The 26,636-nt window shown below is 40.4% G+C and overlaps 2 protein-coding genes across 4 annotated transcripts in view; one reads left to right on the forward strand and one right to left on the reverse strand.

Moving 5' to 3' along the window:
- STK26 (serine/threonine kinase 26) overlaps nt 1-3,236 on the forward strand; it is a 53,326-nt gene extending 50,090 nt beyond the window's left edge. For both annotated transcript variants that reach the window (XM_017657850.3, XM_037016957.2), the window contains one exon: nt 1,453-3,236. In XM_017657850.3, the coding sequence (XP_017513339.1) occupies nt 1,453-1,477 (25 nt within the window). In that variant the 3' untranslated portion in view covers nt 1,478-3,236. The remainder of the gene's footprint in view (nt 1-1,452) is intronic.
- A 1,035-nt stretch (nt 3,237-4,271) lies between these two features.
- On the reverse strand, nt 4,272-26,636 carry FRMD7 (FERM domain containing 7). Of its 2 annotated transcripts, none has more exons than XM_017657851.3 (12): nt 26,232-26,636; nt 25,367-25,471; nt 24,542-24,584; nt 22,596-22,674; nt 19,897-19,994; nt 13,392-13,506; nt 13,054-13,201; nt 10,425-10,520; nt 8,856-9,019; nt 7,465-7,533; nt 7,276-7,351; nt 4,272-6,206 (listed from the first exon to the last, which is right to left on the reverse strand). In XM_017657851.3, the coding sequence occupies exons 1-12, from the start codon at nt 26,259-26,261 to the stop codon at nt 5,112-5,114; spliced, it is 2,118 nt and encodes a 705-aa protein (XP_017513340.3). In that variant the 5' UTR covers nt 26,262-26,636; the 3' UTR covers nt 4,272-5,111. The 2 variants fall into 2 exon arrangements, with proteins under 2 accessions (XP_017513340.3, XP_017513342.3); XM_017657853.3 differs by lacking the exon at nt 26,232-26,636 and adding an exon at nt 25,857-25,922.

The following is a 26,636-nucleotide window of genomic DNA, read 5'->3' on the forward strand; positions in this document are numbered from 1 at the left end:
ATCTTAAACATTAGCTTTTGGGATTATTAACTTGAGGCATTACAAGGTAGATTTCCACTGCATGAAATGGCCTTGCTTTTTTTCCCCTTTGCCTGCTCATAGGAGTATAGACAAAAGGTCCTGGAGCATATTCTTATTTGGGCCCTTGTAAACACCATGAGGAAAGCTTTTCCTTCATGCCTCTGCCCTCATCGCACCACAGTTCACATAGTTTCCAGGACTCAAGTTCCTAAGTTTAACTCCTTAGGTGGGATTTTAGGTAGAGGGCCTCAATAAAGACTGTGAAAGATCCCTATGTTTGACTTCCATTGCCTCTTGAACTCTCGGTTTACCTTTATTCACATTTAATAAAGTTCTTACATTTAATTGTAAAATTCTCTTTTTAATCAAGACTTTTGTATGTACATACAAACATACACCCAACTCCTTAGCTGAAGCAAATTATAAAGCAGTACTAATTTTAGCCTTCATCCCATTATGTCACTTCTCAGTGCATCTCTTTGTTTCTTTGTATTTGTGATGTCACTGGATCAAGTTGGAACAACCTCTCCAGCCTATAAACTCATATTCTCATAGATCCTTCTATGTGATAAAGCCTAGTTGGACTCATAAACTAAAGCCCCTCTTAAAATCCCTTACATTTTAATTGGGGATCAACAGAGGTGAGGATTAGAACCTCACTCCCCCTGTTTTGAGAGAAATCTTCTGCATCCGTGGATGTTTTGTTGCCCTTGTCTAGCTTGGATTAATACTTAGTCTATAGGCACACAGCTGATCATCGACATTTGCCCTCTTACAGCACTAAATTATGTTTTCTACCTTTATCTTGCATCTACCTACCACTTCAGCATTTTATTAAAAATAATAATAATAATAAGGGAGAAATATGGGATTCACATATAAATCAAGTATAAAAATCAAATGAATATTCATATTTGACCTGACTGTTTATAGTTCATAATGCGTGATCAAAATTTAAAGTTTCTGTGATGACTGCCCTTGTACTGTTTACCATGTAAGAACTTATTCACTATGTAAGAACTTGTTCACCATGTAAGAACTTGTTCATTATGCTTCAGAAGATTGGAGACTATTGAGAAATAGGCTTGGGGTTGATTAATGATTGTGCATTGAGTCCCCTATACAGAATTTTATTGTTGTTAACAACCATTTGATCAATAAATATGAGAGATGCCCTCTCAAAAAAGAAAAAAAATCCCTTACACTTTAATGGAAAACCCTCCTCTCTTTTCCAGTTTGCAAACAAATTAATGGGAAATTGTAAAATTAGGCACAGAAGAGATTTTTGAACTTCCATGTTTGAATATCTACATGATGAGATTCAGTGGAAAGAATTTAGTTTGCTAAATCAGTTCCTTTACTGCAGAGTTCATACAGATGAGGAATATAAACACGTACAGTTCTGTATTTAAGTTTTTCTTGATTTTATAGGTGTTCAGAAGATGAGTCCTCTTAAGAAACTTCTTATTTTTGGCTTCTATTTTATCTGGACCCAGAGAAACCCACCAAAGCTACTTTAAGCTTAACAATCCTTATCTCATGAGCTCCATGTATGTGCCTTTTGGATCTTTGCAACATTGAAGATTGGGAAGAAGCTGTTCAACTATTTTGTGATGGTGTTTATCATTTTATATTTTAAAGAGATTATTTTGTAATGAATAACTTTTACTACTATCATTTCACCTGTATTCTAGTAAATGCTGAGATACAGTTTTGCTTTTAGGTATCATTATTACTTAAGTTACTAGGATGAATACCTTCCATGTTTTGATTTTTAGTTAACTGTACACTCATGAAACATACAGGTCTTTCAAAGTCATCCAAAATGTTCAACACTTGTAAATCATCAAGCCTCAAAAGCGCTTTTAAAAACACAAGCATATTCTAAAAATGACTCTTGTTGGGGGATGGAAAAAAGTCCTACCTTCTTAAAACAGAAGTATTTAATAAGGTCTTTGAAATGAAACCTGGAAAAGTATTGACTCTTCTACCAAGTTGGTAGGATATTCCTGGCAACTCAATGAGGATCACACTTGGGAGCCCTGTGTTTGAAGCATTCATAGGCAACATGTAGCAACAGAGGTACCTCTTGGTGTACAGTATTTACCTTCTCTTTTAGAAGAGATAGTTACCCCTCATTTAACATGATTGGAAATTTTTGAAGCAATACTAATTAGCAAAGGATGGGTTTTTGGTACTACTGGAGGAATTAGTCTTCATTTTTAAAATCTTCAACTCAAATCACATATTATATCCTTGGATTTGGGGAGCTTGAGAAAGTTGATAATCATGTGATGAAATAAATACCTGATTGACAGGTATGAATATGATTTACACCAGCATATTTTTGTCATGGTAGTAATGTCCTATGAACTATTTATATATTGTTGTTCTTCATAATTATCTAGTACATAAAGCATCACTTGTTCATTTTTGAAAGGGTATTTAAGCATTTTCTAGCTCATATGAAAACCGTAGTACAGAACAATTTCTGTCTGTACAAAGGTAAGTTAGACTGTACAGTTAATTTTCAGTCTTATTTATGGTACTGTTACGTGGGGAATATCTTTTTTCTTTTAAACCCAGTATATATATTATGCCTGCCTAAGTTCTGAACTGGGGCTATATTTCAGTAGTTTTAGAACTGTTGGTATTAATTCGTTTAGGTAGTTTATATTTTATTGTTTGTATCTGCACAGTTTGGTTTTTGCACAAAAGTCATTTTTAGAAATCTGAGCAATTGCCAAATATTAGAAGATGTTTTTGAAGTAAACAATACACTTTTTAGTCAAAGTGGCCGTTACCTCCTTTTTTTGTAATAATACAGCCACTTGAATAAGTTGTTGTGTCATACGCTAAGAAAATTATTTTAATTGGTGCCTATGCTATAAAAATTACTTGTAACACATTGTAATTTGGAGTATTGGTTTGGTTAATATTTTCAATGGCTATGTAGCTAAAACTCAAAGTTTATAACCTGTAGAGGCCTGGAAATAGTTTTGCAACTCATATCATAGATTAAGTGACTATTTTTGTAAACGTAAAAGCAACAGATTTATAAATTGATTATTTGAAACTTTACAACAGGAGTGTATCATGGATTGAAATTGTATTGCTTATTCATTATAGCTATTAGTACTGTAAACTGTTTCTAGGTGAAGCATATCCCAGTGTTTTTTGGGGGGGTTAAAAATAAATATTTAAATTTCATGGTCTTTAATGTTTGTTTTCTCAAGGCAGGTATGGACTGGCATTTGAATTATTTTAAATTATTTCTCCTTTGCCCTTTATTGCTGGAACTTTAGCACCAGTGTTTCCATTAGAAACTGGAAGATACTCTTTGCATTTTATTAAGCATTGACTATAGCTGTATGGCTATAGTGAACATCTGTCCTGATTGCTGCCTCTTGTCCTGACAGAATCATTAATAGAGTCCTCTTTCACTCAAAAATGTCCTAGGTTGGGCAATAAATTATATGGTCACCCCAATTATAGTTTTATTAGGGAATTTTATACAGATTTGAACCCTATAGTTCTTTGAGGAAAACAAATTTCACTAAGACTTCTGGAAATTAAGTCTAAAAGTATTTGAGTCTTTCTTAGACAATATGTCAAAGATGAAATTATAGCTTTGAGGATATATAGGATTAACATATAGATGATCAGACTTCAACATACTTTTATTATTAAATAACTGTTCTAGACTTGTGAGTTACTGCATACGATTCCAAGAGCAGGAAGGAAAGTGCTAGAATATGGGAAAGGGGTAGAGTGCTGTCTATTAAAGGGGATTTTTTCTGATGACAGGAAAGTAAGGACACTATTCCATCCATGTTTTCTCCATTAGTCACATATAAAAATAGATTGCCTATATAACTGTATCATTTCTTTGAAAATGGTACCCAACATTATCTTGTAAATATGTTGCACCTAACAGTAAAATCAGTTAACAAAGTTCTCAAATAGAATGCTATACCTTCCAGGGTGAGCAGTCAGAGAAATTCTGAATGGGTCAAGAAAAGAATTTTGGTTTGTTAGCTCGGTCTGGTTTTAGTACTATCCTTTTTTTTTTTCTTTTCAGCTACCCTAATCCTACCACTCTGTCATGCCTGACTATACAGTTTCACCGGCCTTCTCCTTTTTTCTTATTCTCCAGTTAACTGTCCCTTCCCTTAGTAATAGGATAGAACCAATCAGTTCTGATATTGATTAGAACAAAAGGAAGATCATACTTACAACTTTTTTTTAGATAAATGGATTTCCATCACTTTTTATTAAAATGCTGTTCATCTCTTTTCCTTGCTTACATACATGCAACAAGATATGGAAAAAAAATAAATTCTTACAGGAGAGAATAGATAAACCAACATGTTAACTTATCTTTCACTACATATAACAGTTAAGAGTAAATATCCTCAACATATTGAGGATCATAATATCCTCAACAGGCATATGTCTGGCTTTAGAAATTGATTAATTTGTGAATTTCTGAGATTTAGAATTCTTCCAGGTCCTAGATGAATTTTAAGCTTGTGTTCTGATGAGAGGCTAACACTACCATCTTGTTCCTGAGGGATAGGAGGACCATGCTCCCCATACTATATGTTATAAAAATTGGAGTCCTTAACAGACAACAAGACCATTTTTACTGGAACCTTTAGTCATAGTATTATATAAGAACAAAATGACCGACACAGTCACAATCGACTAAATCACTAAATGACACTAGAAGCCAATTCTAGAAGCCAACCCATGCAGTCACCATTCTTCAGTATTGAAGAACCTGACTTTCATTGATAATGTCTATGAGGAACTGTACAATGGAGATGACGAATCCCACCTCTCCCACCACAGTGCTGGTGTGGAGACAGCATATTTCAGAGCCCTCAGAGGGAACTGAAGAATGGAGCTTGAGGAATGAGGCAGCAGCTGGATCTTTTTTATAAAAAAGGCTACATGCCCAAACTTAGAAAATTCGCTTAATGCCAATGAACAGTGACTAAGAAAATGGTTTATGCAGAAGGTTCCTTATTTCTTACCTAAGTTGGTAACATAGACCTGGCCCAGAAATGTTCATGGTGTTCACACTTTTAAGCTAGAAAGTAATTACATGGTTTTAGCAAAGTCCTGTCTTCAGCAGCTGGTGCATTGAAAGAAACATCTTCATCTTCTTCATCTAGCTGTAGACTACCAGAAGACAAGCGGATTCTGGCCACAGGCGACCTTATTCCTTTGCCGTACAAAGAATAGTAGTCTGGTTTAAGAATCTCTGATTCAGAATCACTAGATTCACTAGCCACATACCTTTCTGCTGCTCCCTGATCCATTAGAACTCGTGGGAACTCCTGCTCTGCAAACATGTATGTAAACAGATCAGCTTTACGACTCAGAGCAGGACAAGGGCCTAAAGGTCTAAATTCTGATCCAAAAGGAAAACGGATAGTTTTCATGTCTGACTGGCTCTGGGAACGTTTAGGGGTTTGTTTTTGAATATTATATGCAAATGGATCTTCTAAATTTGGGTCTTCGTCTTCTAGATCTACATTGAGGTTGCGCCTACCACTAGTCCTGGCCATAGCCTCTTGGAGTTCTTGAAAGTCTTGCTGAAAGCTCTTCATTCTGATATTTCTTGGGCTTCTTTTGGCTAGCTTCTTTGCAGTGGGCTCTAGACAGGTGTCTGGCCTTTCTCTTTCCTCTGTAATGATTGGAGACTGTCTGGGAACCTGGGGTGGTCTGTCTACATAAAAAAAGACTTGAGGGGGCATGATATCAACCTGTTGACCAGTACAAGGAATATAGGGCACATCTGTGTAAGTCAGCTGCCTTGCTGGACTCACTTTGCTTGTAAGGCCAGAAGATGTGCTCATGTGATTGTCAGCAAACTTACAGCTTGTTTGGAAGGAGCTTAGAGGGCTCCTTTCCTCAAAGAAGTCTCTGGGGTCAGTGTCAGGGTCAGGGTCAGTGTTAAAGACAGGGTCTGTATAAATAAAAGGGAAAGAGGAACTGCTCTGGGACTGATGTAACAGTATGGGATCTGCCTCTGGTTTGGAACACTCCAGCTCAGCTGCGAACGTCACCTCCACTGCAGAGTTTCTCCTCCTGCTGTCTAGCACAGGCTCCGACGCGTGCACTCCATTCACATTTCGGTAGTACCCACTGCCATATGCTAGTCTCAAGTCTTCCACCTTAAGAGAAAGAGCATGTTGGTGAATGGAGGAAAAAGCCATTTGGTTGGGGTAAGGGCAGGGATCTACATTAGCCTTGAATTTTGCAAAGGTAGTTTTTCACCAAGACATTAAAATCCATGTTCCATTCCAGGATTGGTAAATATATACAGGAAAGGTAATGACTTGCATCATATCCCAATTCATGTACTAAAATATACTCAAGGCACTATCCTTTCTCGGTGCCAGTCAACTCCGAGCCTCCGAGTTCTCTATGTACTTCAGCCAGCATTGTACTTCAAGCAGTATGCTTTAGTAGCTATCAATGAGCCAGGAGCTCTGCCTTCTAGTCTCGGCTCTGCCTTCGACTTGCTGTGTGACCGTAGGCAAGTCTAATCTCCCTGATCTAGCCTCCTCCCTATTTTTTGTAAAACGATGGGGAGGAGGGCTGCGAATGGCATGAGAAGGTCATGTATTAGATGGTACTTTCCAGCATTATACCTCTGTGACGCCTTTCAGTTAAAAACTGCCTGTGACTTGGAGCCATGCATGTTTATGAGACATATAAAAATTTTTATTTTACGGAAAGCAAAAGAAAACTAATTAACATGGTTCATAACATAAAATTCAAATAAAGGCATCATCTCACAGTTCAAGGAGAACAGCCGTTTGTTCTCAAGTTACAAAACTACACAGCAAAAGTACTTAAAAACATTACCCCAAGATCTTACAGGTTCCTCTAAGCCTTAAGATTTTCATACTTAAAAAAGCAGAGCTTTCAGTTTTAAAAATACAAAGCCATAGAAATTCATTTGAATCTGCATTCTGCAAGATGTTGGCAATACATGTTGCAATTTAAACATGTGCCAGATCCTTCCAGTCTATAAGGTACACACCAGTGGTAGTTTACTAAATGGTATTCTATTGGCTGGAAAGACTAAGCTGACAGACCTCCCCAGGAGGCTAACCTACTCAAACAGAGGAACCCTTTTACACACTGGGAGATGCTGGCAGCATCAATCCTTGGAAGCATTTGAAATGTGGATGCAATACATTTACCTAAAGAAGAAGGAATTTTTGGAACCCTTACTTGTCTTGACACATCGGAGAGGAGGTCTGGTGAGGACCTGCACTGCCGTTCATGGTACTGAGATGGGTATTGTTTCCTGAAATCCCCAGAGAAGGAATTAAAATGGTCTTCATGTGAATACAGAATTCATATACGTCTCTACATTCAACTTAAAATCAACATGAGAGAGAGAGAAACAAAACCATATACCTTTCAAATGGCAAGCTCTTCAACCTTCCTTTTTTCCCATATTCTAAAAGTTGTCTTTGGGTTCTTCCGCTATTATAAGAACAAGATAAACATATTATCAGTTCTAGTCATAAGTTGGTAGGCTACTAAAAGTCAAAAGCCTTATTTATTGTTGAAATCAAGAGTCTGGGTGAATGACATATGTCATGAGTCTTTGACCATCAACATTAATGAAAGTACACACTTCCCCAGGGGTCGGGCATAGAGCAACCTCAATTAGTCAGAACCCAGAAATGGCTTAAAAGCCTCTGAACAGGGCTATGTAACAGTTTAAAAAATATGGCCTTGGAAACTGATATACTTTCCTTTAAAGGTCTTCCGTATCTCCAAATTCATACACAATTTCTAATGAGGCTATCTGGTTTTCCAATCCATAACAGAAGAAAAACAGCTAACTAAATAGTAGAAGAGGGTTGCTTCAGTCAGACATATACTAGCAAAGAAAGCCAGCTGACTGCTGGGAGAAACAAGAGCCAAAAAAAGAAATCACAAGAATAATAAAACCAAAAAGTCTGGGTCATTTATCACTGAGGTGCAGGGTCTGACATGCCTCCCCCGCCCTAGGCCATCAGTGCACTACAGCTGCCTGCAAAGAATAATAAGTGATGCTTATAATAATGCAGGTCATTAAGAAAAGGGCAAAATATGCCCAGTATCATCTGTTAAGAAGGCAGGGATTTGTAGAATACATTTTGGAGAGAGTCCATCAAAAATATGTTCATTAAAAAAAAAATTTCAGTTCTCACTGGGGCACACTTCCACTATTTGAAAAATCCCTTAGGGGGAGCATTCAATTAGAATTTTTTAAATTTTAACTAGGAGTTTAGAAAGCTTCTTCCAAAGACTCTCTAGGCTGGTGTGTTCAAATAAAAACAAGATCTTATTTTGACTTTGCTTCTATTTCTCCAAGGTGTTACCTATAGTAAGGGTCCTCTATTGTCACATATGCTCAGCCTTTTGAATCTTAGTCTTTCTAGTGCTTTTTCTCACTATCTTTTGCCCTAACTACCACCAAAAGGATGTTTGTGAGTTTTTCTTTCCATGGCTTACATTAAAATTGCATATAAGGAAAACAATCAGCTCACTGAACATGTTTTCTCAAACTGTGTATGTCCCCTATCCTTGCTATCCTTGCAGAGATTGGGACCTAACCCCTTAAGTGGGGCACTTGCCTCCCAGTTAGGAAATACTGACTAATGTGTCACACAAAGAACAAATAGTAAAGGGTATCATCCTCTAAGTGATTGAAATCAATTCTTTATTGCTTCGAAAATTCAAGCTCCGCCTACTGCCTTCCATGTTATTGAAAAGCAGTTGTGTGTATAGTTTGCCTGTGTACAATATTTAATTACCTATAGCGGAAACTGGAACCCTTGCTGCAGAGTAGGGTTTTGGGCTTTGATTTGGGCTCTTCAGAAAGTCTGAAAAAAGCATGGTACTCCACACAAGTCTTCCAGAAAGCCTTGCAGGCATCTCGGCTGGCCATGGTGAACTCCAAGGTGTCCTTGCACAACACCTGTGTAAACCAAGTTCCATCAAGCAAAACATCCTCCAAGAACAACAAAGACCTTGAAATCCCAATGCCTCCCGAACCATTGGTGCAGGTACCCACACAGCCTCTGATTTTTCACTTGGCTCCCTACAGGCTTCACAGTTACTGAAACCAAATAATTGGCAACCTTCCGAGGAACAGACAGGGCCACTGCTCAAAAACAGAGCCTTCAAAGAAGCAAATCTTGGCTTTGCACACCCCCCTCATCTCAAACGCCTTCCCCAGCCCCCCACCCTCACTTCTCTGCCAGGAACAGTTTTATGAAGTTGTAAATTCAGCTAAAAAGAACATCAAAGGACATCCTTTCAAGGTGACAGGAAGTCATAAATGACCAACAGGAAGGGAAGGAAGGTGGAGATTTCCTTACAGATGGTAGGTCTTGTAGGATGATTACATGTATGTGAGACTTTCTACCATACCAGCTAGAAATACTTCTTCCTCTCTATGCTATCTTGCTTTATGATGCTTTGCATTACTCAGCATATTCTAAGTTGCTTTAGGGGAGCATAGCCTTCCAGACCTAAGGTTCAAGTTTCCCCACCCCCAACTCACTGTATACCCCCGTTTGCCCCTGCATACATGCAGCCCTGTTTCCAGCAGTACCACCAATCCAGTCTGCTCCCCCTGTCCCGTCATTCCTTTCCACGTTCTTATATGCAGCCCTGGGACTCTCCACAAGCTTCACACTGGGTACAGTCACCTGAACTGCTCAAATGAACACTTTTATGTAAGGCTACAATCCAGAGAGTGAAGCCCAAATCACTGAATCTTCTGTAGGTCAAAATATTAGTTGATACATATTTTTCATTTCCTTTAGAATCATAATAAATGTCCTTTCTACCACCTTTGTCTTACCCTGTACAGTACAGCCTTAACTAATCATTGCTTCTTTGGCATAATATATACCTACCCACCTGCTTTGGCAAATATTCAGTTATCATATAGTATGTGTTCAATTATTCAGCATGTAGTAGGTACTCAATTATGATTGCTTAAGGAAAGATGAAAATAATTTATGAGATGGAGCAGATAACATAGAATGAGTATGTCCATAGACCTAAATCTGGTCACTTCCATTTGATTCATCGAATTCCTGAGAAACAGTTTCTAAGGTGACTTGTCTTTCATCCCAACCACCGCATTTTCTAATTGCTATATTCATTCTGACTTCCCAGTAGGGTTTCTTAGTGTTTTGCCTTTAGTAAAAATACAGCTAAAGCTCTGGTTTATTTATGAAGAGGCAAAAGGAGGAGCACACCACCCCCCAGAGCCAGCCAGATTTCACCAGTCACCTTCAAACCATTTGCAGAAACAACCAAACAATCCGGGGTGACCAGGAAATAGAAGAATTGATTAGAAAGCTACTGACCAAGATGTTGGCGTGAAGTTTGATGAGAAAATGCTTTCTCTTAAAACTCAACTTGCGGATTTTCGCCCAGTTGAAAGTATTGATCTTTGTGTTTCCCTATAATGAAACATATGGCAGATTTCAGGATGAATGACATCACAAGTTGATTTGTAAGGCAATGCAAACCTGTTAAAAGATGCACTTCGTGGGTGATGAACAGGACTACCCTTGATTTGTCCCTTGCACAGACTGATGCTGTCATGCCAGGTAGAAGCTATAGCCAAAGAAAGCATTCTAGGTGGGACACAAGGCTCCTCCGAAATGCAAGCGAGTAAGGGTACGTCTAGGAAAGGTCTCTAATCAGGAGAGGGAGGTTGTAGTAGAAAAAGATTACTGCAATAGCTTCTCTAATCTCACCCCTTTCCCATGTTTCCAGATTCAGCTGTTTTTTTAAAAAGTCCTATTTATCCTGCCACCCCATTGACTCAAACACCTTCAATAGCTCTTCACTGGTTGCACCATCCAGTCTAAACTCTTCTGGCTGGAGTTTCTTGCCCAGCTATATTGAATATCCACCCTGTAGCCCACTACTTTCAGAAAACACCCTTCCACCCAACTATCTACCTTCCCTCTCATGGCTCTCATCATTCTCTTTACCCAGAATGCCTTTCCCATTGCCAAATCTTGCCAGCTCTGGCAGCAACTCCTCTAAGATACTCTATGTAATCACTGAAACATCCACCCATGTCCACCTCCTCCAAGCCCCTCTGTCTTTCCTGGATTTGCCCGAACAGTTTAGCTCTTTTGGTTGGTCGGTTGGTTGGTTGGCTGGCGTTTGTTCACATGGTCCAAAAATAAAAGGTATAGACAAATACATATACTGAGAAGTCTCACTCCACCACTGTCACTCCTATCTCTATCCCCATCTACCCATTCTCTACAGGTAGCTAGATTTGTTTGTTGTGTACTTGTGCAACTACAAATAAATATGATAGACTAGCTTTCGATTGCTTACGGTCTGATATTGATCACTATTTCTCTGGTCTCTCCAAATAAATCATGAGTATCTTAATGACAGGAGCCATGTGTCATGCTTAAAGTTAGTCCCTTGATTATACTATCCTTTATCCTCAGGGACTTTGTCTGTGTGCCCTTTCTCCGAAACACTGTCCCTCGTCTGCCAGCTCTATCCCTTAGGTTTGGATACCTCCCTCAGTTGTTAGCTTAAATGTGAAGCCCCTTTCACATGTGTTACCTTAACACTCCATACTTGTAGCACACAGTGCATCACATTTGTTTATAATTATTTGTTTAATTGTCTGTCTTCCCCTTATTAAAGTACAAGTTCCATGAAGTCTGGATCATTCCAGTTGATGTCTGTAGCTCTAGTGCCTAGCACAGAGTGGATGTGCAATAAATATACTGAGACAAGGATAAATGAGTAGATTACTACCCAACTCTGTGAATATACTCAGAACCCCCATTGAATTGTATAGTGAGAACAGATGAATTTTAGGGCATGCAAATTATATCTCAATAAAGCTGGGTTTTTTTTTTTAACGGAAAGAATAATACAATGAAGAACATGTAGAGGGCCCTTGATACATAAGTACTCTTTGACTGGATTTGGGGTAGGACAAAAGAGACCATCTATATTGTTCCCAACTGTTCACAGAAGTATTCATACTGAATGAGCTCACACCTAACATGGTGGCCTTGCTCCCTTCCCTTCCCCCCTTCTCCCGTACAGTAGGAAATGGCAAGGATCCAGGGTTAGAATGGAATGGGGAACAATTCCCTCCTGCGTGAACAGGCATGCCTGTGGTCCATTGGATCTTTTGCTCATCAGCGTGACTCTCATGCTGTAAAGTTTACAACCAAATAAATGAGAAGGCCAAGACTCTTCTAGCCAAGTCTGTACCTGACTTGCTGTGTGACTTACTTCAATGCTCAGTCCTGGGGGTCAATGAGTCTGAGGTAACCCTTCCTCTCTCACAAGTGATTCATTCCCAAACCTGCCTAGGTATCTGACTATCATTTTGAAGGTTAGGCAAGCGGACTGAAAAACTGCAGAAAAAATAGCCTCTGGCCAAGTACCTTGGAGTAAGAATTAATGATGATGGAGGGCCAGAGAGCCTGAGTTGGTTTCTAACCTGGAAAACAAAGTCTTGGGGAAAGGATGAGCCTGAAAACAGCAATAATTCCTGGCAGGGTTGGGCACTAATTCCCTGCCAACTGGCACCAGGCACCTCCAGTGAAACCAATAACTAAATAAGAACACTACATTTTGGCCCCTTCTGGTTGTTTCTGGTGGATTTGGACAGAGGGGATGCACTTTATGTCGCAGCCTAAGCTTTTAGGATGCCAAAATCTATATTCTTACTTAAGGTCTAAAAATGCCAAAGATCTCTTGACTTCGTCTCTCCACCATGCTGACCTGATCTAATGTGTGAGCTCCTCAGAATCAAAACAGGCAGATATAAACTGCAAATGGAAGCAAAGTGTGCTGAGGGGATGGGACTTGCCCTAAACATTTCCAGGCACCACCTTCCTTTCTGACTGACAGTAAGGCCACGGGGTGGGAATGGCCACCCAAGTTGGAGCCAAAATAACCTCCAAGACCGAAGGAAGGTGTTTAAAGAGTTGTTACCCGTAACACCAGTACTCCCATGTGAGCAACAGCCAGGTGGATCTGAGTCCCTTCACCATCACTGGCAGGGTGAGGTCTGATGCCATACATATCCAGCTTCCTCGCTATATCCAGTAGCAGAACATCAGATTCAGCTGGGCTTCTGCCACTGCAAGGGGAGAGAATTTATGAACCTAATAAATGCAGCAAGAATGACACCTCCACCCTGAGAGCTCCATGAGGAGTTCAGTGTTTTCTTTAGCTTGCAGCTTTTCTGACTTAAGGGCTTGCATTTAAGAGTCTGTGGCCAGCTTTAAAGTTCCCTGCTGGTGGAAGCAGGTGACACTTAAAGAACTTACATGTGCTTTTGATGAAAGTGCATGATCTTGCTCTCCAAACAGTCCTGGTTTGGTATGTATTGAGTCTGCGCCAGATGTTTCCTATCTGCTTCTTCATGAAAGTCTCCCAGTTCTGCTGCATGACAGAAAAATGACATTTTTCACATTACCATGGAGTAGTGAAGCAATGGAGCCCTCAGCAGACCCTCAGGCTTCTCCCAAGCAGCCCTTTCTTTGCAGCCAGGGCAGCCCTATGCCTCCCACCCCATGCTTCATGTATATTTATGTTTTTGGATTGGGGGGGGGAGAAACTAACTGGTTCTTTTTCAAGTCAGGAGCAGTGGGTTGCTATGAAGTCTCAGTATGGTAAGTCACAGATAGCATAGGTCTTAAAGGCTCCAGGGTCACAGATGGATATTTTGTTAGTTTCTTCTCTCACATTCTGCTTATGATCTCTTCTACTTCTGATGAGTCCCTGTTACAGGTTAATTTGTGCACCTCCCCTCTCAAAATCATGTGTTGATGTCCTAACCCTCAGGACCTCCGAATGTGACTGGATTTAGAGACAGGGCTCCTAAAGGGGTGAGTAAGTTACAGTGACGCAGTGCGGTGGGCCCTAATTCAATCTGACTGGTGTCCTTGTAAGAAGAGATTTGGACACACAGAGAAGCTCCAGGAATGCCGGCACACAGAGGAAAGACCAGGTGAGGACGTTCCAGGAGGGTAGCAATCTGCAAGCCAAAGAGAGAGGCTGCAAAAGAAACCCAAACTTCTGACACTTCAGTCTTGAACTTTTAGCTACCAGAACTGGGAGGAAATGAATTCCTGTTGTTAAGCCACCTAGTCTGTAATATTTTGTTACGTCAGCCCTAGCAAACTAATACAGCACCCTAACGTCATTCCACCCTGGTTGCACAGTACCAACAAAGGAGAATATAAATGCCAACTACAATGCAAGCCAGTCATCGCCATTAGTCATCTGGGCATTGGGGATCTAGGAAAACCCCACCTCTCTGGAGTCCCTAGTAGGTGAATCATTTTAGAAAACATTCTGGCTTTTCCAAACCACTCTTTCATTTATTTATTTTTGCCAAAATTGTTAAGTGCACAAATCTCATTAAAACTCAATCAGACCTATAGGGTTTTACAGATAAATTCTATCAAATATTCAAAGAAGATATAACTACCAATTTTTCACAAACTCTTCCAGAAAAGAGAGGAAGGAATACTTACCAACTCACTCTATGAGGTTAGTATTACTCTGATACCAAAACCAGACAAACGCATCCCAAGAAAAAGAAAAAAAAAAGAATACAGAGGAGGCAAGCCACCTCATGAACACAGCAGCAAAAATCCTCAACAAAATACTAGTAAACTGAATCCAGCAACACATAAAAAGGATTATACATCATGACCAAGTGAGATTTATCCCAGTATTGCAAGATCAGTTTGACATGAGAAGATTAATTAGTGTAATATACTAGGTTGATAGAATAAAGGACAAAAGAAAGCATCATTTCAATAGATGAAGAAAAGCACTCCAATTCATGGCAGAAAAATTCAACAAACAAGGACTAGAAGGGAACTTCTTCAACCTGACAAAGGTTATCTATGAAAAACCCACAGCTAACATAATTGTTCTAAATGGTCAGAAATGAATGCTTTCCCCCAAGACCAGGAGCAAAACAAGGATGTCTGCACTTGCCACCTTTGTGCAACATTGTACTGGTGATTTAGTCAGTGCAGTGAGGCAACAAGAAGAAATATAAAGAATCTGCACTGAAAAAGAAGAAAGAAAACTGTCTTTACATGTAGTCAACATGGCCCTGTGTGTAGGAAATCCTAAGGAATCCACAAAAATCTACCAGAAGTAATATATGAGTTGAACAAGGTAACAAGGTAGATCAATATACAAAAAATAATTGCCTACACATATACTAGCAATGAACACTCCAAAAGTGAAATTAAGAAAATTTGATTTACAATAGCATCTAAAAAGAATAAAACAGGAATAAATTTAACAAAAGATGTGTAAGCCTTGTAGATAAGTCTTGGGAATTATAAACCATTGCTGCGGAGATTTTTTTAAAGATCTATACGAATGGGGAAACATTTTAGGTTCTTGGATCAGAAGACTCAATATTGTTAAGATGATAATTCTGCCAAAATTGATCTATAAATTCAATGCAATTCCCAACAAGTTTATTTGTAGAAATTGACAAGTGATTTTAAAATTTATATGGAAATGACAGGACACAGAAGAACCAAAACAATTTTGAGAAAGAAGAACAAAGTTAAAAGTGTGCACTTACCTATTTCAAAGCTAATACAAAGCTAAATAAACAAGATAGTGTGATAATGGCATAGAGACATAGAGATCAATGGAACATAGTTGAGAATCTAGAAATAAACCCTTACATTTATGGTCAATTGATTTTTGACAATGATGCCAGGACAAGTCAATGGAGAAATAATCATCTTTTTAACAAATGGAGAAAATGGACATCCACATATTAAAAAATGAAATTGGATTCCTATAAGCAAACCAAACATAGACCCTATAAGCATATCAGAAAAAAAAACACCTCAAAATGGATCATACAACTGAATCTAAGGGCTATACCTATAAAAGTCCTAGAAGAAAATTTTGGAGAAAATATTTGTGACCTTAGGTTAGGCAAACAGTTTTTAGACACAACACCTAAACATGATCCACTAAACATATTGAGAAGGTGCAATTCTGTGAGAATTAAAAACTGTTTCACTCCAAAAACCAGCATTAAGAAATGGTAACTCAAGCCACAAGTTGGGAGAAATATTTGCAAACTACATATCTCATAAAAGATTTTTAATCAGAATACATAAAAATTTGTTAAAATTCAATAGGAAAACAACAACCCATTTTTAAAATAGGCAAAAGATTTGAATAGGCATTTTACCAACAGAAGCATAGGAATCATTAATTAGCAGAGGAAAAGGCACTCAAGATCATTAGTCATTAGGAAAATGCTAATTATTTTTGCAGTGAGATACTTCTTCATACACACTAGAATGGCCATAATAAAAAAGATAGAAAATACCATTGGTGAAGATGTGGAAAAATTGGAAACCTCATATGTTCCTGGCTTTATTGTAACAATTTGGAAAACAGTTTGCCAGTTTCTTTAAATGTTAAACATTTATTTACCTTAATGGGGAGGCAATTACACTCCTAGGAATCTATTCAAGAAAAATGAAAACATGTGCCCAGAGACTTGTACATGAATGTTCATAACATTATTCATAATAGCTAAACTGGCAACAATCCAGATGTCCTTGGCCAGGTAACTAGATAAACAAAATGTGAGATATCCATAAAATGGAATACTACTCAGCAATAGAAAGGAACAAAGTACTGTGATTGATGCTAGACCATGCATGAATTTCAAAAATATTAGGCTGAGTAAAAAAGCCATATGCAAACAACCACATATTTCATCATTCCAATTGCAATGTCCAGAAAAGGCAAAACTATAGAAACAGAAAGTTAATTAGTGGTTTCTAGGGCTGAGCGTGGGAACAAAGAGCGACTGGGAATGGGCACAAGAAGTCTTTTTTGGCATGATGGAAATGTTTTAAAACTGGATTGTGGTAATGGTTGCACAACTCTGTAAATCTGATAAAAAAAAGACATTGAGTTACAGACTTAAATGGGTGAATTTTATGGTATGTAAATTATAGCTCAATAGATCTGTTTTTAAAATTAAACTAGACACACACACACAGACACACACTCTTCCCATTTATTAAGCAAAAGACCCTATGTTGACACTAAAGAAAATATAGAAACACATAACACTGTGCTTGTTTTTCTCTCCATGCAAGACTTTCACAATCTCAGAAGAGACCTACGACACACAAGGAGTAAGTATCATCAGTAAAAAAAAAAAAAAAAAAAGGTAGCAAATGCTATGATTGCTTTCACTGGCACTGCCCAGTCCAACCTACTGCTCCTGGAATAGCCTCTTATCTGGGCTCCATACTTTCACCATTGCCTCCTAAGGTCTATTTTCACCACAGCAGCCAACGTGATCCTGTTAAAACCTAATTCAGATCATTTCACTCCTCTGCTTAAAATGCTTCAAGGCTTCCCACCTCGTTTAGAGTACTGTTTGAAGTCTTTCATATGCTTTTAAGGCCCTCCATGATTACTCTCTCCCTCTGTCACTCAGCTTCAGTCAGTCACAAAGCCTGCTTAATTTTTCTTGAGCACTCCAGGCACATTGCCACCTCAGGCCCTTTGCACTGGATGTTCTCTCTGCTTGGAACAACCTTCCACCAGTTTTCTGAATGGCTTGCTCTCTGACCTGCTTCGAGTCTTTGTTCAACTACAACCTTCACAGTGAAGCCTACCTACCCCGCCCGCTTTATTTATAAATTCAGTACCCACCACCAGAACTCCTCATCCCCCTTCCACACTTTATTTTCTCGAACACACTTATCTCTTTCTAACATACATTGTATGTTTCCTTATTTTGGCTATTGTCTGATTCTCTTCCATTGCCAAAATGTAAACTCCATGAGAGTGAGGAGTTTTGTCTGTTTAGTTCACTACTATGGTCCTGGGGCCTGTAATAGTACCTGGCATGTCGTAGGTACTCAGTAAATTTTTGTTGAATGAATGACAAAGACGAGTTACTAAGGGTATTCATAAAGTGGCGGTGGGGGCTTCATTTGGAATGTACAAAGTGTCTGGAAGGGAGTGTCTGGCTAGAAACTCAAGCAGGTGAGAAGGTAAGTACCTGAAGATTCCTGAGTGTTTCGAATGCAAACATTGGATGAATGGAAAGTTGGAGGAGGAGTTGGGCTCTGTCTCGCCCACCGCCTTGGCATCCAGTGAAATAGTCTGACTTGGGTGGATTGTGAAGAGCTGACTCATGGAAACTAACTTTTTTTCTACGGCAAGATCTCGTAACTAGAGAAGCTGAAGTGCTCCATGCTATGCCTGAAATGGCCACTAGGGCATGCCCAAAGCCAAATGCTGCTGAACCATGGAGGTTGAAATTGCTCCCCTCATCCACCCCCGCTCTGCACACACACACACAAGCACACACACACACACACACACACACACAAGCACATGGCTGTCAGGGAGCCCCAACCCTTAATAGGCAGCTAATGGAGGAACATAAGTTTTCCAACACTGTTTTCTCTATCCATCTTACCCCATGCCCCCCACCAAGCCAAGTATAAAACTGGACATAAGATTAGTCTCTTCAGCATTAAAAGTCCCTTCAAAATGATGCTTCACTTTCTGCCATCTCTCCTAAACAGACCCTATGCTTGAGCTGTTCTTGAGCTGCAACCTCTGTCCCACCACCCTCTCTTCATGCTGTTTTCTTTTCCTATCACTACCTAATTCCTATGTGTCCTTTAAGGTTCAGCACAAAGCCACTTCCTCCATAAGCCTTCCCTGATTACTATTGCTCACACTGCCCACTGCCTTCCTGAGATCCTGGCAATGTCATCACCTAACCCTGTTAGGAGTCACTTGGTAAACACCAATTCAGGCACTGTCACTTATCCAAGCACCTCACGCTGGAGTTCCCAGGGAAATCAGAAATCTACCAGTTCTGGACCATCAGGAAGGTAAGGCATAGATGTCAAAAAAGAATTTGTGAAACAAACAAACAAAAAATGAAGCTATGATCCTGCAGGAATGGTAAGGAACTGCCTATTCTTGGAAGGCCTCTCTAGTAGAGAAAGTCCACCCAACCCTGGAAGAGATATTATCTTTGGCTGCCTCAAGCAGCCTTTAGGGAAAAAGGAGAAGCCTGGCTTGTCCAGTTTTACCTCCTCCCAGGCAGGCCCTGCTGTTTCCCAGGCCTCCTCCTCCCAGCCTTCATTGTTAGCCTCGTCCAGCTACTTGGCTGCTCGGATATGGGACACTCTAATAGACGCCTGGGGCCTTTTTCCCTCTTAGCCTCTCTCCACCTGCTGTGCACTGTGCTGTGTTCTCCAGAACCATGATAAAGAGCAACACGGAAATCACATCAAACATGACAACATGCTACAGAAAGCACGTACTAGAAATGTTTCCTGGGGCAAGCGGAGGGAGTAGAGGCCTGCCTGGCAAAGTCCATGCCTGGGTTAGTCCCAACCAGCACCTGGACAGCAAGCCCCAGGCAGTGGGGAGGAGAAGGTTAGACTGAGATAGAAGAAAGTCAGCACCTACTTTTAATCTACATAACCACTGTTTAAGAAAGTATTCATGTCCCTATTTTAGATACTAGGAAACTCAGGCATAGACAGGTGAAGAGAGAAACTTCACCCAAGGCTACAACAATTAAAATGTAGTAGAGACAGTTTTTGAATCTGGACCTCAGTGACCAACCCCTTTCTCCTGGACAATGATGTTTCTCTCTTACCCAGGCTCCCTCTCCCCTGCAAGTTCTAACACAATGATGGGCACAGTGGGGGTGCTCAGCATCTTTGCTTGGTTCTCTGCCTGGTTTGCAGGCCCCGAAGCCACTACTTGCTTACTTACATTGTAAGATGTGAGATACCATCAGTGCTGTACAGTTGTCACTGCATGGAAGCCTTCCTAGAGCCAAATCCTTCTTTATTTGAAGAGTAAAAAGATACCTGCAAAGAAGTTAGGGGAAATCTCTTGAGAAAGAAACAGGAACAGGAAAAAAACATTTCCCTGCTCTTGGATGCAAGATGTTTTATGAAAGAAACGGTGCCCCCAGTCAGTGAGATGCCTTTTTGGGGATGGTGAGTAATGCAGAGGCATTGCTTCAGCCCCAGACCAGCACTAGCCCACAGCTCAGTTGACCCAGCACTTTGGCAGGCCTCCCAGCCATGAGGAATCACCCAGGCCAAATCCTCCAGCCATCCTGACAGAGCTGGCCAATCATCCTCTGCTGGTGTCTGCCACGTAGCAAACCCACATGCCCAGCCAGAGAGAAAGGGAGCTTCAGCAAGTATAAGCCCGCTCGGGAGGCCTGGGCTGCTCTGTTCACAAAATGCTATCGAGCACTTGCTATCACAACTTAGGCAGAAATGAGGTGTTCTGCACAAGGTAATACCACCCAAAGACAGTGAAACCGTGGCCAGAACTCGGCCCCATCCTATCCAAAAGATTGTGTTTCAGAAATCAAGGACTGGAGGCCATGCTTCTGCCCCTTTGCCTGGACCACCCTCTTTGTACCCCCAGCTGAGCCCAGTCTAGTGCTTTGTACAGAACACGTATGGATGGAATTACTCTACGCAGGGTGGAATGAAGACAGACTTCCCTTTTTGCCACCAATGGTTCATCAGGGACCCATAAAATGCAGGTTGGTATCCAGAGCTTTGCTAAACGCGTAGCATTTGTCCCACTCTTCATCCTTCTAGGCCCTTATCAGAGGAGAATCAATTTCTGAAAAGATGTATGTAATTAAGATTCTATCACTGACTGCTTTCTTCTATGGTCCAAAATTGGTTCCAATATTTTATTTTATACACTAAAACATTTATTGAGTATCTACTGTGGGCATTCCCCTATGTAAGATGTGATTCTCTAAATAAAGTTCTATCCGGACTTTTTTAAAAAACCAATTAAGCCTTGAAGCAGTGTGGTGAATCAAAATTAATTGCAGGTGATAGATGAAAATCTAGATTAGAAAAAACAGGTAAATTAGTAGGTGATTATTCAATTTATAAAAGCATTCATCACTATAACCCTCCAAATTGTAAGCTTCCCTAATGGGTTACAAATGGTTCAATTAGAAAAATTATATTTGCACACCACTCTCAGAAACTCACATATTGGCCCCCGACAAGGCATCCTTGTAAAGTCAACTATGGCTAAGTATTCTTAAATGCACCGATGAGGAAAAAATAAAGGAAGTCTAACCTTTACCATTGCCTGCTTTCAAATACAGATGTAAATGAGAATAATCAGCCTCACTTGTTAAAGGGAAAGGGAATTTCATTTTGTTCCTAGCAAGAAAGAAGGGACACTTCATGCCATTTGACACGTTCCTTGCTGTTAAGAAGGCATCTGCTGGCTGCAAACACCAAATTCTTGCTTTGAACAGCTGATGAATCATTTATCATCACATTGATTTTTTCATTCTTTTTTTTTTCCAGAAAAAACTTATCTCCTTCAAAACTGATTAGTTTGAGACTCAACTGGAATGGGTTAGCAGATGCAAACGAATATAGACACCAAGATATCAGGTTATCTGGGAAAGTGGCCTATGACTCACAAATGTGGAGGGAATTGGGAGAGAGTGTGACTGACTTGTGGAAAGTGACTTCTGCAGAGTCCTCAGTAAAGAAGTTCCCCTGTACCAAAGGGGCGAAGAAGATGGGCCATGAACCCTGTAGAGGCACTTCAGGAAATAACTGCCAGCATCCTGTGATCTTGGCCAAGTTACTCTAGCTCCCAGGACCTCTTTCCTCATTTGTAAACCAAGAGGGCTGGACTGGATTCTCTCTTATATCCCTTCTACCTCTAAGAGTCTAAAGTCTAGAAAGCAGAGTAAGGTTTTGGGGAGTGTTATGCTGACCGTGTATTTTTAAAGATTTACATTGTAATTTTAAAAGGCATTTGTTGGTAAGTATGAAAGTACTTTTTAAAACATTTCATGCTTTTTACATTTTAAACTTGATTTTCCTAAGTATAAAAATATTCTTACCATGTGAATGTATTAATAATGTATAACTGTTAAATAATTATAATAAAATATCAATAATGTATATTATACACTATAAATAATTTATAAAAATCAGTTTTTATACTTTCACTTTTTTACTTTTTAAATTTTTTATAAGTATATGTCATCATGACCATCTATGGGACACACACACGCATGCATGCATGCACGCGCACTATTTTGTATCCATGGAAATTAGCTAGCATCATACTTGTGCTGTGAAGCTGCCCTCTGATTGGAACACAGATGCAATGAAGGCAAGCACTCTTACTGTAGCAGTTAATGGCCTAACCCTCAAGTGGGCACCCAGGCTGGCTACCACTTCTAGAACACCAGCCCTCCTTCTCCCTGAAGTTGCCACCCTTTGGAAGATTAACACTTTGGGGACCAGCCAGGCCCTGCCTGTCTCCAGCTCCTCACCATCTCCCAGGGAGTGACTAAGAGCCAAGCCTTCCAGCGAAGGCTAGAAGCCCATTTCCTGGTAAATGGAGAATGATTCTTAAGTAACGTCATGCAGCAGATACACAGGTAAGTACCATACCTTGTAAGCTCTTCTCGCAGATGTCCAGGGTCCACTGGGAAAAATTTCACCATAAATTTGAAAACAACCTCCTTAGGATCTTAAAACACAATATCTCCATAAGTTTTATTTAAATGTCCATCACAGCAGTTACAGGTCTTTACACACACACACAAACACACACACATACTCCCCTCTCCCCTTCTCCCCCCATCACTCCCTCCCACAGACTTTTCTTTCAAATTTCAAGTTTTCACATTTATAAGATGCTGTTTCTAGACTGTGTATCTATGTGGAGAGCAACTGGGAAAGTTCTGCCCCTCTCTTTGGCACTTACTGTATTCTCTCTTAAGAAGTGTCCCATGTAGAAAAATATACCACTGGCTACTTGGGATTCTGCTCTCCTGGCTGAGAGAAGGGACCAGCTTTGGACGCAGGTGAGTATCACCTGGCTCAAGGACCTCGTAAAGGGAAGTAGAAGCAGCCTGGACTGATGCCTCTATGTACCTTAATACCTACATTAAGAAAACACATCTACTTGTATTCACTCCTCCTTGCATTTCGAATAAGAAACTCTTTGCATCAAAAGCAAACACATACATGCAGCATTATTAGTACCATCCATTTAAATAAATATTTGTTGAGTGCCTGTTATATGCCAAGCATTGTACTAGGCATATACTGGCGATCAAAAGACAGTTAAGCACTCATTGTCTGGTAGAAGAGACAGACATCTAGATAGGCAATTACAGTACCACCAAGTGTTAAAAGCACTGAGTACTAGGGGAGCACAGGTGGGAGAAAAGAGTTTGCAGACAGTCAAGGAAGGCTTCCTGGAGGAGTTGATGCCTGAGTAGGGCTGCCAGATTTAGCAAATAAAAATACAGGCCTCCTAGTTAAATATGAATTTCAGATAAACAACAATTACATGAGACATACTTGTACAAAGAAAGTATTCTTGGTTTATCTGAAATTCCAGTTTAGTTGGGTATCCTCTATTTTATCTGAGATGCCTACACCTCAGATTAGTTTTGCCAAAGTCAGGAGAGGTAGGAATATGAGGAGGTAAGAATAGGAAAGGCAGGCAGAGTCCTGTGCTTTGTGGATCATGCTAATGAGTTTGGACCTTATTCTTGGGTCAATAGGGAGCCACGGAAGCATCTTAAGTAGGAGAGTGACATGGTCAGGTTTGTATTTTCAATAGTTCCCTTTGGGAGTATAGTGTCGATGATGGATTAGGGGGAAGCAGGAAGCTGTTGGAATAATGTGACAGATCATCATTATACAGTGGGGACAGACAGAACCGTGGGAAGCACCCACATATACAGAGCAGGTGGCAGAGGAGTCACTGTAAAACAGTGTTTCTCAAACTGGTGAATGAAATCCACCTGCATCAGAAACATCTGTGGAATTTGTTGAACACGCAGGTTGCTGGCTCCCCACCTGGGTAAGGAGGCCCAGAAATACACATTTTAACAGGAACCTCAAGGGGTCCTAATACACCCTGAAATCTGAGAATTAGCACACTAGCTGGTCAAACACGGAGTGGCAAGGGACTGTCTCATACATATATAGGCACTCAGATATGAGCTGAAACAAATGGACAATGTCTGTGACAGGATAAACCATCTTCAGGCAGAAGGTGAATGGCACTGAAGACTGACGTCAAGGATGCCTAAAGATTCGCAGTGTGATAGCCTGAGACATTCCTAGTGCCAATCAGAGCGCTGTAATGACCGGGGTTCTTCAGATTTACTCCCAGATCCAGCAGCATGATTCTCTTCATCTCGGGCAGAGTTAAAATGATGTTTTAAATTTCTAAATTCACTGGAAATATGAAGGGATTAAAATAATCCATCAAAGCCCTTTTCTCCCCTTACATTAAGGTGAGGAATAGTGTGGTACTGCTGAAATATTTTCAAGTTGTAACTGGGAATTACATTCCTGAACTGATTTTCCGTACTCACTTTTTACTTGCTTTGTAATGGGCTTCAGAAGTTCCAACCAGACCTGTAATAAAAGTAATGAAAAAATTGGTAGAATATGGCACTGACCACAGCCTTTTGGTTTTTTTTCATAACACATGAAAGTCAACATGAAACAAATAACAAGACTATTGAGGCTTGTAAAGATAGAACAGTAATGTCAGAGATGATGTACCTCCACCACACTCAGTCGGCCCCCTTGTATTTTCCCAGTGACAGTGGAACATTGTCGATCTATAAACTCTGTTGTTTACATTTGAATCACTGTTCCCCTGCCTCAGTAGGATGACAGAGGTGTCACATACAAGGCTCATTAGTTGCTACAAAGACTAATGAAGGCATTTGGCTCCACATTTGAATCCCACAGCCCCCAAATGCCAGCTTAATAGATAGAGCGAGCCTTTCTGGGACGGTGCCAGATAACTGACATGCCAAGGCAGGACATAGCAGGATGAACACTGGGGATGTCGAGGCCTGAGAGAGGGAGAGTCTGCTGAGTACTCATTGATGAGGTTGGGAGTCTTAATTCTGGAAGTTGAGGTCCAGCCTCTGGAAAGTCAGAATAACTAAAGCATATATAGCTGTTCACAGGATGGCAAAAGCGGAGCATGGGGTGGAAGGTTTGTGTTTGGCAACCTGAGGTGACTTTTAACAGACAAGGCGTGAGGAGAGAAAATCGTTCTTGAATCCAGTCCTTTTGCAAGAGTTTAAATATTCAGTCAGGGGTTTGGGCCCTATGTACCCAGTGGCCAACTGCATTTAGAAGCAATTCTAGATCCAAAAACCCTGACAATGAAACCAACTTACATTATTTCCAGAATGTCTACAGAATTCTAATCCAAAATATTCCTTCTCAGCAAGATTGAGATGGCTGCAACTCAGGTTAAACAGCGCCTTCCCGGATGACTTGTGCTAAACAAAACAGAGAGATCACAGCACAGTTTGCCTTCCTATGCTGATATGGCCACTGCCGTGTGGAATAAAGGAGAGAAGCAACAGGGCTCTTTGAACACTGCTTGCTTTCAGCGCTGTTTCGAGACCCCGCATCCTCCCAAATGATGTTGAGTTTTACGGAAAAAATGCATGCATCTATCTGTAGATTGTTTTAAGGGTACCCCTGAAAAAGCATTATCACACTAATGACAAACCCTCTTGGGAAAAGAGATCCTTGCACTTAACTATGGCTGAATCTGCAAGTCTACCCTTTCAATGGAATTCTTTAATCAGTTCATCCCCCAGGCAATTTGAATGATTTCCCGCAAATTGACAGATAGTTTAATCAAGATGCAAATCTGACCTGCTTAAAATCCTTCAGTGGCTCCCCTCAGGATAAAGTCTGTACTCCTTAGCAAGGGAGTCTGGGCCCTGTCCCCCAGTGCAGGGTGCTGCCCGCCCCTCCAGCCTCATCTCTTGCCCCTCCCCCTTCCTGACTTGTTTTTGCTAATAATCATAAATAACCTGCACCTAGTTCCTCACACAAATCAAATGGTTTCATGCCCCCATGCGTCTGCCCTGTCACTCCTCCTCTGCAAGCTGCCCTTCCCATCTCTCTTTGGTTTGGCTTACTCCTCTTAGGCTCAGACACCATCTCCCCTGTAGAGCTTTTCTTGATCCCTATCAGCAGCTGGTTGAGCCATGGGCATCCTCCCTGCTCCCCAACACCCTCACTTACCTCAAACATGGCATCTCTTACACAGGACATCTATCTCCCCATTAGACTGAATTCCTTCATAGCAGGGACCTTGCTTTATTTTCTAACTCAGAGCCCGGCACATAGTAGGGTCTCTGGAATGCTTGTTGATCCAACATGAAATTGACCAATTCACTCCTATGAGCTCCTTGAGTAGATTTCACTCTGCAGCTTTTCCCACCAAATCTGCATACAGCATCCTTCATTCACATAAGGCCACACATTTTTTTTTCTCCACAAAGCCCACACACACTGTGGGCACAGAACAGCCTCTTTCTTATGCTCTCTGAGAACAGGAACTTTGAAGAGCTCTCTGTGAAAATCCCTTTGGGCTGAGTATGGCTGTGGCCTATATTCAGCTGCCACCATTGCTAAACCCCAGGCTTA

Source organism: Manis javanica, chromosome X (genome assembly GCF_040802235.1).
Source record: "Manis javanica isolate MJ-LG chromosome X, MJ_LKY, whole genome shotgun sequence".
NCBI lineage: Eukaryota > Metazoa > Chordata > Mammalia > Pholidota > Manidae > Manis > Manis javanica.

Bases quoted from the DNA above. Each gene is read 5' to 3' on its own strand.
- FRMD7 (XM_017657851.3), bottom strand. From the start codon at position 26,261: ATGTCCTGTGTAAGAGATGCCATGTTTGAG. The intron at 22,675-24,541 runs GTGAGTACGGAA...TTGTGTTTTAAG, and splicing joins CATTACAAAGCAAGTAAAAA to ATCCTAAGGAGGTTGTTTTC. The intron at 13,507-19,896 runs GTAAGTAAGCAA...TCTGTCATGCAG, and splicing joins GGTATCTCACATCTTACAAT to CAGAACTGGGAGACTTTCAT.